The 12,589-nt window shown below is 33.1% G+C and overlaps 1 protein-coding gene, 1 non-coding gene and 1 pseudogene across 2 annotated transcripts; 2 read left to right on the forward strand and 1 right to left on the reverse strand.

Annotated features, from left to right (window-relative positions):
- Window positions 1-5,883: 5,883 nt before the first annotated feature.
- TRNAA-AGC (transfer RNA alanine (anticodon AGC)) lies at window positions 5,884-5,956 on the forward strand. The gene has a single exon. It is a non-coding gene; the product is annotated as a tRNA-Ala (tRNA).
- Window positions 5,957-6,038: 82 nt separating this feature from the next.
- On the forward strand, window positions 6,039-8,452 carry LOC124821203 (putative pentatricopeptide repeat-containing protein At3g11460, mitochondrial pseudogene; annotated as a pseudogene).
- Window positions 8,453-8,729: 277 nt separating this feature from the next.
- Window positions 8,730-12,366, reverse strand: LOC124821204 (beta-amylase). Its single transcript, XM_088098773.1, has 7 exons — window positions 12,232-12,366; window positions 11,723-12,121; window positions 11,060-11,224; window positions 10,687-10,950; window positions 10,402-10,611; window positions 10,049-10,288; window positions 8,730-9,944 (listed from the first exon to the last, which is right to left on the reverse strand). Exons 1-7 carry the CDS (start codon window positions 12,289-12,291, stop codon window positions 9,792-9,794), a joined length of 1,491 nt encoding a protein of 496 aa, XP_087954899.1. The 5' UTR covers window positions 12,292-12,366; the 3' UTR covers window positions 8,730-9,791.
- Window positions 12,367-12,589: the final 223 nt, after the last annotated feature.

Below are 12,589 nucleotides of genomic sequence, written 5' to 3' on the forward strand. Positions count from 1 at the left end.
GGAGGAGGCGTCAGAGGAGAGAGAAAGACAACGATGCATTGAAAGTCCTAATAGGGACGTGGGGAGAACAATGTGGGACCCTTCTTTTGCTTTCCTACTCTCCAACTATGTCTTTTTACTCTCCTTTCTTTATAGGAAAATTCTTTATATGCTTCCACCACATTTATTTTTATTTATTTTATTTTATCGTCCCTCTACTCACCTTATTTATCATCGTTGTCGTTACTCCGAGCGTTTGTTTCTGATTTTCTTTGAAGTTCTCTTTAAGCAATTTTTGGTTATGTTTTAATCTAATCTACTTATTTAAAAAATAACTAGTTTTGACTTATTTTAATAAGAAAATCCTATCTACTTTTTGAAAAGTGATGCTTTTAAATTATTTATTTTAAATTTAAACAAACTGATTTATAATGTTGAATAAGTTTGGTTAAATTTGAAATAACTATTTCCGAAATAAGTAAATTAAATTTCTTTAAATAATGCAGTTGTTTAAAATACAGATAACTTCTATTTTTTAAAACAAACAGTTTAAACAAAACGTTAAAAGTAGAAATTTATCTGTTTTTATTAAAAACACTTTTTTTTTCAAGAGTAATTTCTAACAAACAATAATTCTTGTTTTTTTAAAAAAGGAGCAAACCAACTCACCTATAGTATGAAAGTGAGCGTCGCAATTTTTTTTTTAAATATTTATGCTCATCCATGGATTTTTGTAGAAACTTATTAATATATGCTATATAAGGAGAGAGAGAGGTTGATCTTTGCATAAATAGTTTTTCATGTAACAAATCACCAAATGATAGTCAAAGACTAATTATTTTTAAGTGTAGAGATTATATAATGTTTACCTGTCATTTTTTTCCGTATACAATTTATTACAAATTGATTAAATTCAAGTTATTTATCAATTATATTTGATATTGTTTATTTTCTACACGTATATTTTGTTCGTAAAAGAATTGACTGTAACATAATTTCGAATTACATTCATATATACAACGTGTATTGTAGGGAAAATGAACGCAAATAAAAGAATTTATATTTATCATGAGTTATTATAAACTCATAGATTATTTACTTTCCTTCTACTATCTAATATTCTTTCATTAAATTCCAAGAATCATGGTCCCATCTATAATTTCACCATTGTGTATATAATATATATTTAAAATATATGAATAATTAAAATTTTATGATAGTTAGAATTCGCAAATGTTGATAGGAAAAATATTTAAAACATTTAGGTAAGTTTGATGGATATCAGACAAATAGAACTTTTAAAACAGACAATGAAAAATTGTGCAGTGAAGAGTGATGACTGAAGACTGAAGAGTGAAAAGAAAATATAGGCTTTTTAGGTTATTTAATTAAATAAAGGTTTACACGAATTAATATTTGAAATTTATAGTAAATATTTTTATGTGATAAAAGATAATTAACTAATAAAATATTAAAAAGAAAAGAAATAATTAAAATGTGTGTCTTATGAAATGATTTAATTAGAGGAAATTGAGATTTAAATTTCTTATAATGTAATACATCATTTGAAAAAACAAAGTTATACAAAAAAAAAACAATATATAATTAAAGTTATAATGAAAAAGAAAGTATCTTAAAAATTTGAGTGAACTTGATAAATATTGAATGAGTTAAATAATTGAGACATGAACAAAAAATTGTAGTAAAATAAGAATTAATAGATTGATGATGTTTTAATAATTTAAAACAAAAATAAATATGAGAATGTGAATAGGGTGAGTATATATATACCAATACCATACTTCATATCTAATTTAAAATATCAAGTATTAGTTATGATCATACTTAAGTCTTTCAAATTAAATATTTCTTATAAAATTAGAATGAGTTCAAATAATACTCGTGACAATGAGTTTATTTATCATGTCTGATATATTAAGAGAAAATTTATATTTCTATTATAGTAAAATGTAATATATTAAAATATAAATTTTTATATTAATTCATGTAAAATTTAAACATAAACTTGTAGGCTTGAATATGTAATTTTGCTATAATGGTGTGATATAGGAAGAAAGAAGATAATGTCATGTATTATGTAATCAAATTTGATATTTTATAACGTTAGATTTTTTTTATATCCTTTATTTTGTTTTACATTGGTAAATGATGAAAACATAATCTTTACTATTTTTACCGGATTAGATTCTAGGTATGTAAGATAGATGATGAAATCTCGAAGGTGCCTTTACAAGGTAGGTTGGTCTAAACAGGACACATGAAAAAGACTCTCTAAGACTTAAGTGAGTAAAATCTTTAAGTATCAGTTTAGAGCGTAAGTAAAAGTATGAAGAATGTTTCAGTGTGATGTACTTCCAGGTCCAGGTCCTTATATGGAGCTAGGAGGATATGGTTGTTGAGCTCGAGCATCTTTGAAATAATGGTGAATAACCATCTCATAAATATGTCACAGTGACTATATGTATTGAATGCCCATTATTAATGAAAATTGTTGAACTTTAATGAGCATTAAAGTCTCTTTTTGGGCTAGGCATGTACATAAGGCCATGAAGTTTGACATGGGCAATGAATGAACTCGAATGACCTTTTGGCCAAGTTTAATTCGCCTTACCTGTGTAGGTGAAAAAGACTGTGTTGCCTTACCTGTGTAGGTGAAAAAGACTGTGTTATGACGATGATTGACCCTTTGGTCGAGTTGAAGTCGACTTTTATATGCAGGTCGATTTCCTTTCGATTTTTGTATTGATGAGGGTTATATGTCATCTTCCCTAGAGTCCATTTTTAGTTGCATTTTATAATTCTCTGGATTCTTGCTTTTAATTTTCTGCCAGCTTGAACATGTGGATTTCACTTGCATCTTTACCAGGTTGTTTTGAGATTTGTTTGTTTTATTAGGCATTTAAATCTATTTGAGTATTTTCTTTACATTTCACTTTTTCTTCGTCTTAGGTTAGCTTCATGCATGCTCTTGACTATCCAACTTGGATTTTTACAAACCATTTAGTCTTGTTGTATCAAGTTAGCATTGCTCTCATGCATGCTCTTACTGGATCAACTTGGAGCTTCGTGCATGTTTTTGCTATTGGATCTTCTTTCAATTAACTTTACTATACTCATTGCATAAACTCATGTCAAGTTCACATATCTGCATCTGACTTTGTAAATCTAAAAATATTAGGTCTTACTTGCACATTTTCAGTCATACATTTAACCTACACTTGTTCCAATCCTTGTAGTTAAACTCTAAGTGTCTCTTTCATTTTAATAGGTCACATTATACATGTTACACTGTATTTGAATTTTAAAATCTGCACTTTTCACATTAGTTTGCATTTCCCTTGCATCCCTTTGAACATTGCATACGTTACCTTCCATTCTTTGAATCTGTGTTTTGTTGCGTGGCTTGGTATCTATTTCCTTACATCCTGTTTCACTACACTGTTATTAAATTTTGTATATAGGAAAAAATTTGAACATATGAATCTACACCAACATCATCCCCAAACAGAAGAAATATCGAGTTCAGATCCACTGGCTCTTTCTTTAAGAAGCCAAGAGCATTGTAGACGGCTCATGGTTTATGCTCGGATCTTTCCCATATAAAATCTTTGAAATCCAGGGTTTGTCATAATAGATCATCTTCAACTTCTCCTTCTTATTTAGAATTACAAACTTGGGTTTATACATAATTTACAAAATATTTAATTATTTTCATGCTTTTATCAATAATTCGGCTAAAAATGTTTTCACTTTTCAAATAATTTTGTTCTAGTTCAAGTATTTTCATTGACATCACAAGTCAATGAAATGAAGACAGTGATGACATTTATGATGGGCAATTGACTTCACATTTTAACATTTTTCAATTATCACTGATAATAATTTTTAAATTTGTGTAAATATTTCTTTTTAATATATTATCGACTAACTATTATTTAATATTGTAGGTATATGATTAAGGAAGGGTGTCAAATGATGAAAAAAAAAATTAAAGAACAACAACAATAATTGTTATTCAAAACACTTTAATTTGTTACGAGAAAGAACGTGTTTATTTTTAATTTTTAGGACTGACGATATGTTATTTCTTAAGTTAACAAATTAATTGTATTTCTAATTTTACAATTTATTTTATTATAATAATAATTATTTTTGGTTTCATATTATTGTGATTTAATATTAAACATATTTCATTTAATTACATTAATCAAATTGTTTGAATAATAAAAAATTAAATTATTTTCATGGTTTTTAAAACCTCAACTACATAAAACCAGAAAATATCAACGGTTTTTTGTTAATCCATGCAAGTCTTGACTGTTTCTTTCAGCTCTAGCAACTATCACCAGTTTTACGAACTCCCACAGCTACTGGCGATTTCTATAAAAACTTCCACAAATGATCACAGTTAAATAAATTTTTTTAAGTTATTTACAACGATTTTTAAAAACCTCTCACAAATAGCAATAATTACGAACAAAACCATCGAAAATCTTTACTGACATTTTTTCAGTGATTTTATCAACTGTGTATTTATCATAGATTAAAACCATTGATAATAAAAAGAACCTTGTATTATTTTTGTAATGAATTATTTTAATTATATAACCAAGAGTAACACTTGAAGAATATATGCCGTATAAACTAAAATAAGTTCACATTTTTTCTTTTAATTTTAGAGAGAGATAAATGAGATAAACATGAATTATTTTCCTGTATCTATCGTGTAAGAAGAAAGTAAAAATAAAAATATTTGCGTAATCATAAGGTTGAAATGAAAAAGTTTCCTGAAAGAGAATCAGAGGTAACACCTACTAAATAAATCAATATCTGTCAAGTGTTTATTACATTTATTATATGTTTATACTACTCTATTTTCTTTTCTTTTCACATGCAGTCAAAAGCAAAATTTCCCAAGGCAACCTTTTACTCTTATCATCTACTTAATGAAAAGTTTTGTGAAAAAGTTTTATATTCTATTAAATAGTCTTTTTTAAAGTCAACCCACTATTTCGTCAATCTTTTTGAATTTTAAGATAATTCCCCTATCTTTTTAGTGCAAACTTTTATTATTTTACCTCAAACCATATGCTTGAAAAGTTAGTAAAAAAAGAATGCTATCAACCTTTAAGTTTAGAATTTTGTGATGAAACTTTTGAAGATTGAGGCTGAGTGGGTAAAGATGAATAATTATTATTCTGTCTTTCTTTTCTTTTTCCAGAATTGAAAAAAATAAAAACTTGACTTGTGATTTTCAATATAATACAACTGCATATATTTTTATAACCAAATCAACACATAAAACAACATTGTAAAAACCATCTAATGAGTTAAGATAAAATAAAGTCAACACAATAGTGCTAATTAATGACTTAAAGTTTTAATTAATTAAACTTTGAGATTGCCTTCATGAGTTTTCCAAACGATGAAACACGGAAAATAACTGGGAATTTCTTGGACAAAAGTCAATAGGAGAAAAGGAAAATCAAACTACCAATTTTTTTTTTTTTTTTAAAAAAAATGCCATAACTATGAGAACTGAGAAACAAACAAAAACACTAACAAGGTAAAGTCATCAAGGAAGAAACGCATTTGGGGAGAATTTAAACTAAAAGTTTAAAACTTGAATTTTTATGTATTTTGAAAAGTTAAATAAGAAGTAAATTTTTGTAATCATCTTTTACAAGTAGATCCAATCAAACAATACTTAATAATTAAGTTTGACTACCAAAAAAATTGTTGACCAACCTCTGAATACACCTTAAGTCCTTTTGCATTATATTTTATATCTCACTAACCTTTTTTCATTAGACGTGGAACAGTGCAAAATAAAACTATGTATAATATTATTAATACTTTAAGTATATTTTATAGACATCAAATGGGGATGTAGCTCAGATGGTAGAGCGCTCGCTTAGCATGCGAGAGGTACGGGGATCGATACCCCGCATCTCCAAAATGTAAATGTTTTTTTTCCATTTTCTTTTGTTTTTAATTCAACAATCCTTTACTTTTATTCCTAGTACTTGCTCCTGGTACTCTTGTCTTTATTCATGGAAGAACATCCTGAATCTCAATGTCGCTACTCAAGTCAACAGCTCTTGTTTCCAAACCTTGTTTCACCACCACCCTCAATTCTCTACAATGTGGAAGCTTACTGCAATCACTCTCCAATTCCAAATCCTTAACCCAAGCCCAGCAACTCCACGCACACGTCACCACCGACGGCAACCTCCGCCACAACACCTATCTCGCCACCAAGCTCGCCGCATGCTACGCTGCCTGCGGCCACATGTCCCATGCCCAACTCATCTTCGACCAAATTGTGCTAAAGAATTCGTTTCTCTGGAACTCCATGATCAGGGGCTACGCCTGCAACCACTCTCCCATTAAGTCCCTTGTTCTCTACCGTGAAATGTTGCGTTTAGGACAGAAGCCTGACAATTTCACCTACCCTTTTGTCCTGAAGGCCTGTGGGGACCTTCTGCTTCGCGGAATTGGTAGAAAGGTTCACGCTTTGGTGGTGGTTGGTGGGTTCGAGGAGGATGTTTACGTGGGGAACTCGATACTTTCGATGTACTTAAAGTTTGGTGACGTGGCAGCTGCGCAGGTGGTGTTTGATAAAATGCCTATGAGGGACTTGACTTCTTGGAACACCATGGTGTCGGGGTGTGTGAAGAATGGTGAGACTCAGGGAGCTTTTGAGATTTTTGGGGAGATGAGGAGGGTTGGTTTTGTGGGAGATGGGACCACCCTGCTTGCTCTTCTCTCCGCTTGCGGGGATGTTATGGATTTGAAGGCGGGGAAAGAGATTCATGGTTTTGTTGTCAGAAATGGTGGGAATGGGAGAGTGAATAATGGGTTTTTAGTGAATTCAATTATAGACATGTACTGCAATTGTGAGTCTATGTCTTGTGCAAGGAACTTGTTTGAAGGGTTGATAGTGAAGGATGTTGTGTCGTGGAATTCTTTGATATCCGGGTATGAGAAACGTGGGGATGCTTTTGAAGCTCTTGAGCTTTTCGGTCGGATGGTTGAGGGAAGGGAAGTGCCAGATGAAGTGACCGTAATTTCAGTGCTCGGAGCTTGTAATCAAATATCGGCTTTGCGGTTGGGCACGTCTGTTCATTCATATGTTGTTAAGAGGGGCTATGGAGTGAATGTAGCTGTTGGAACTGCACTTATTGGCATGTATGCTAACTGTGGGAGTTTAATTTGTGCGTGTTGTGTGTTTGATGAGATGCCTGAGAAAAATTTGGCTGTTTGGACCGTTATGGTTTCTGGCTTTGGAATTCATGGGAGAGGAAGAGAGGCAGTCTCCATTTTCTACGAAATGTTAGGTACAAATGTAATTCCAGATGAGGGCATTTTCACTGCAGTTTTATCTGCTTGTAGTCATTCTGGATTAGTGGATGAAGGTAAAGAAATTTTCTATAAAATTACTAGAGACTATAATGTAGACCCTGGACCCACTCATTATTCATGTTTAGTGGATCTACTTGGCAGAGCAGGGTACTTAGATGAAGCATATGAAGTTATAGAGAGTATGAAATTAGAACCCAATGAGGATGTGTGGACTGCTCTTCTTTCAGCATGCAGATTGCATCGGAATGTCAAGTTAGCAGAGATCTCGGCACATAAGCTTTTTGAATTGAATCCAAATGGAGCGAGTGGCTATGTTTGCCTTTCCAACATCTATGCTGCTGAGAGACGGTGGAAAGATGTGGAAAATGTGAGGGCATTGGTGAAAAAAGGAAGATTGAAGAAAGCACCTAGTTACAGTTTTGTTGAGCTAAATAAGATGTTTCATCAATTTTTTGTTGGGGATACTTCCCACCAGCAGTCGGATGATATTTATGTGAAATTGAAAGACTTGAATGAGCAGCTGAAGAAAGCTGGATACAAACCTGACACTACTTCAGTTCTTTTTGATGTTGAGGAGGAAATAAAGGAGAAAATGCTTTGGAATCATAGCGAGAGGTTGGCTCTTGCTTTTGCCCTTATTAGCACTGCTCCGGGAACCACAATCAGGATAACCAAGAATCTTCGTGTGTGTGGAGATTGCCACTCAGTAATAAAAATGATCTCTAAGCTCACAAATCGGGTGATTATCATGCGAGATATAAATAGGTTCCACCATTTTAGAGATGGTTTATGCTCATGTGGTGGATATTGGTGAGCTGAGGAAGTTTGATGAAATAGTAGATGAAATTCAAATGAAAATACAAAATTTGGTCCATGGAAATTTGATAGCTAGAAAAGGAAGCTACCTACGAAAGGAAATTGCAATACAAAATGTGGCATCATCAGTCGCCATTAGCATTGCAGATGAAACAGCACCGTACCCGTAATCTGATGTGTCTTGTTTTGCCTCAAAGCCCCAATACCTGGAGATTCTTTCTAACTATAAAAGAAGCTCAAGTTTCCAGTACTTGTGTACACGAGAAATCAACTCCCTCCTTGCTGTTGTACCGAGCATGTCAAACTCACATTCAACCAGACGTCATACCTTAACATCCCAACCGTTTTTTCTTGTGTTAAAATAGATGGATATGATATATTCATTACTAAATCATTTTCTGTGTGCTTCTCTAGAAGTCCTAACAACAGCCACAGCCAAGTAAGATCTCTAATAGTTGTCATTCACAAGCAAAATGCTTTTGAAGTATAGTACTCGATTTTGGTGACAACTGAGATGGAAAGACCAAAGAATGGAGGGATTTTAGAATACAAGAGGTGTGTTAGGAGTAACAGACGATAGAAATAGAAAGAATAACAAAGATTGAACAATGGAGTCCGGGACTAAAATATGATAGCATTGAATCATTAAAAAGAAATACAGCTTAGAAATTATAGTACATATAACCTAAGTGAATTCAAACTTATATAATGAATTGCAATTGAAGGCAAAAATCATCTCCTTCCACCCCACCCACCTTCTTGACCAACCTGGAAATTTTAACCTAATAGTTTTTTTTTTTTTCAAATATCCGTGAAGCTTTTATTTTAACTAGTTGCGCTTTCATTTCTAGAGCAAAAACTTGAGGAAGACAAGGACTTTAAGAAAATAATATCTTGTAAATTTTAAATAATTAGCAATGAAATATAGTCGATACATGGTAAAACCCAAATTCAATAAAACTTCAATATGTATGTTTTATCACATAGGTATGTGGTATGACAAAGCATCATTGCGAATATATGTCATAAATTTGTTACTTGCCTATAGTTAGAGATCTGTCTAAAGTTAATTATTCATGTGTTCTAAGCTCTAAGATATTAATTCTTGTCGTATGCTAGATACTATTTCTAAATCTATTTGCCATGGAAAGCTAATTTGTAATAGGATTTTATTCCACTGGATAAGGTTCTTGTGATATAATTTACAGTTATTTGGATTGGCCCATATATTTTTTAAAATATTACGTTTGCTGTAAACACTTAATCACATTTGGATAATAATAAGGGTCTAAGATCATACGCAGGTGTAAGTTGATCTGAAAATGTGTTGCATGAGCATATTTCAACATGTTAGAGACTGATACTTTTGGATTGCAATAAGCAGCATTGATGCAAGTTTGATAAAGTACTTTATTAACTTTATATATAGGAATACACACATGAAAAGTACAGACGCGAGTACTGCCTATATGTCTAGCTAGACATTGCTACTTCATGGCATTATTATTATTAGTACTGCTGATTTTGGTGGCTGGGTGCTTTATTTATATCCTGAACGGTATCTATTATTTCCAGCAGATTATTTAACTACTCTTAGCACCATTGGGAAATCAGCCATCAATTTTCATATCTGTCTCTGGAAGCCAGGGGAATGGCGGTATTGGTTTAGTCGCTTCAAGAAGAACCTCAATGGGAATCTTTGGTGCCGATGGCTTCAATGGAGTTATGACATGATTGTAGTTTTGAGGGTCTTCACTGTAACCCTGTAATTTTAGGGGAACAGGATTAGTAATCTTCAAGGTAGTTATGCATTTGAAGAAAGTTCACAAAATATCATCTTATAAGTACATGAATAAAGACTGCTCACCTGATCTGCATGCATCTTTAGCACAAATTTTTTGAACGTATCATAATTTGATTGTTGCAGTAGATCATCTGATAGGCGAAGATATGTCACTCCAAACATCATAAGTTTTGGAGGGCCATTTTTGTTGACGCCTTGTGGCCTTGCGTTCAGTATGATTTGGTTGTATGCTGTGGAATCATACCTTGGAAGTGCATTTTCTCCAGCAACTAGGATGTCTTCTCTCCAACCTCCACTCAGTACCTGTGCATGTGTTCATGTTTGGCAATTTAACCACTATAATACAGCATCTACATTTGAGATTATCTTTAAGAAACAGAACAATCTTTTAACTTGCAAAAAATTTAATGCATTACCTGCATTACGAGCTCCTGTGGTGCACTTTTGGCATCTGAGCTTTGTTCTGAGTCTCTCATCTCAAGACACGTAAAGTTCAAAATGGCATGATGGCGAGACAGCATTCTTGCAATGGGACGATATCCGTCTCTATCATTAAGGTTGTAATATCCAGCAGTAAGCTCAGCTGCGTGATTTTCAACTTTGTACCACCAGTGGATTCCAGATACCTGTCATCATGGTCAGAGGTTAATCATCTGGTAGAAAATTAAGGAGACTGTTAATTGAGGTTCTATGAAGTTTACTTTGATCGCTAATTTGACTTTACAGGCCAGGAATGCTTTGTTGGCTTTCTCTAGGATTTGATCACCATGACTCAGCAATTTGTTTGAATACCAAGTCAAGAAGAACTTCCCTTTCTCAGTGACATACGTGCCATTTGATTTGAAGAATCCAGTAGATTCTGGAACATCATTGTACTGGCCTGCGTCATCTGGCAGTTCCCATTCAGGATGGCCAGCCCTTGCTGCAGCTGCTTTGAAATCTTCCTTCAAATATTTGTCATAGCACTGCATATTGCAGAATTTCATTCTTATGATACTTCAGTTGTTCAAATAATCAACAAATCCCAGTTTCGATGAGAAACAACTCTGTTTTGAAAGATAAGACCAGACTCACCTGAAATTCTCCAATACCAGGAAACTGCCATCCTTGACTTTGTGGATAAGAGGGATATCTGAGCTCTCCTGCTGGGCCAAGCCCTACTTCAATATCTATAATAAGCCCAGATTCTAAAAAGTCTGACATGTTTTCTCTGAAACTCTTCATGTAGTCACTGTATATCTGCATACAATAACAAGTTTAAACATGCTGTGTAATAATCAAGATCATTGTTCCTAAATCTGGACGTGTAGAAGTCTATCTGAAACATGTCTAGCCTATTATTACACAATAAATTATTGCTCAATGAGGACTTGAACTCCCACATAGAATGAATATGCTTCTTTTGTTTTTTTGAGTGGCAAGGCTGATTCCGTTTAGTTAGCCTCTTTTGGGAGTAGGATTATACAAGTTAAACCTACAACAGACAAGTTCAACCTAATAGACTGAATTAGTTTTCTTGTTTTTTAGCATGTCAGTATTAATAACACTGTACTTAATTTTAATGGAAAATAGATTATCAAGCAGACCAGGTCAATTCTTTTCGATGACACGCATTTATGGAAGGCAAATATACACATGATACGTTCATACGTACCATAGTTGCAATTTTTCTTACGGGGTTGACAACAAGAATGCTAGTTATAAGAAAGATAATTTTAGTTCTCTTAGTTCATTCACCTCAATGGCTGTTCTTCCATGGAATATAGGCTTATCGTCCACACCAATAGTTAGATACTCCTTGTTCCTTGTGCCTGAACGGTTGGTGTAGAAGATATCAGGATCAGATTCTCCAATGTCGAGCACCCACTTGGGAATTGGGATGTTAACTACATCTCCTACATTCCCTCCACACTGGTGGAATGACATAATAGCTTGAAGTTTCAAGCCACATTCCTGAACCAGATGAAACAAGCTCCTATAGGCTCTCCAATCATACTGCTTAGGCCCCCTCAGTTCTATGATCCCCCACCACACATCAACCATAACCCCATCAATACCTGTTGCTCTCAGCTTCAAAAGCCGTTCTTTGAGGCCATCAGGGTCTGCAAAAACATTGTCAACAGTGACAACTCCTAGCTGCAGCAGTTTCAAAGATAAACAAGAAAAGAAGATATAATTAGCGTCTATACTCATACAAATAATAAACAGCTAGCTTAGAAACACACTAGTTCATGTGCATGACTTACTGGGAGCATGACATAAACTGGAACGTAGTTCTGTAACATGTTTCTGTCTGAAGTAACCATGTTCGTGGTTGCGTTTTTCTTTTGAAAAAGCCCGAGTTGTCTGGTATTTGTGGAAAAGAAAGAAGAGATGCTACGTAGAAGTTGCTGGTTGTCGAAGTCACAATGCAAGGGGGGTTTTATAGAAGAAAAGGAAAGAATAATGCGTAGCCAAAACAAAGCGAAAAGAATAAAGTAATATGAAATTATACTTTGTTTTACAACTTTTTTTTTATTTATTATATTATTCCTTTTTATTTTTTAGTAAAAATATAAAAAAAATTATCTTTTTTATAATTATTTTACCTTTTTATAATATATG

This window comes from Vigna umbellata, chromosome 9 (genome assembly GCF_029865625.1).
Source record: "Vigna umbellata cultivar VRB3 chromosome 9, Vumbellata_1.0, whole genome shotgun sequence".
Lineage (NCBI taxonomy): Eukaryota > Viridiplantae > Streptophyta > Magnoliopsida > Fabales > Fabaceae > Vigna > Vigna umbellata.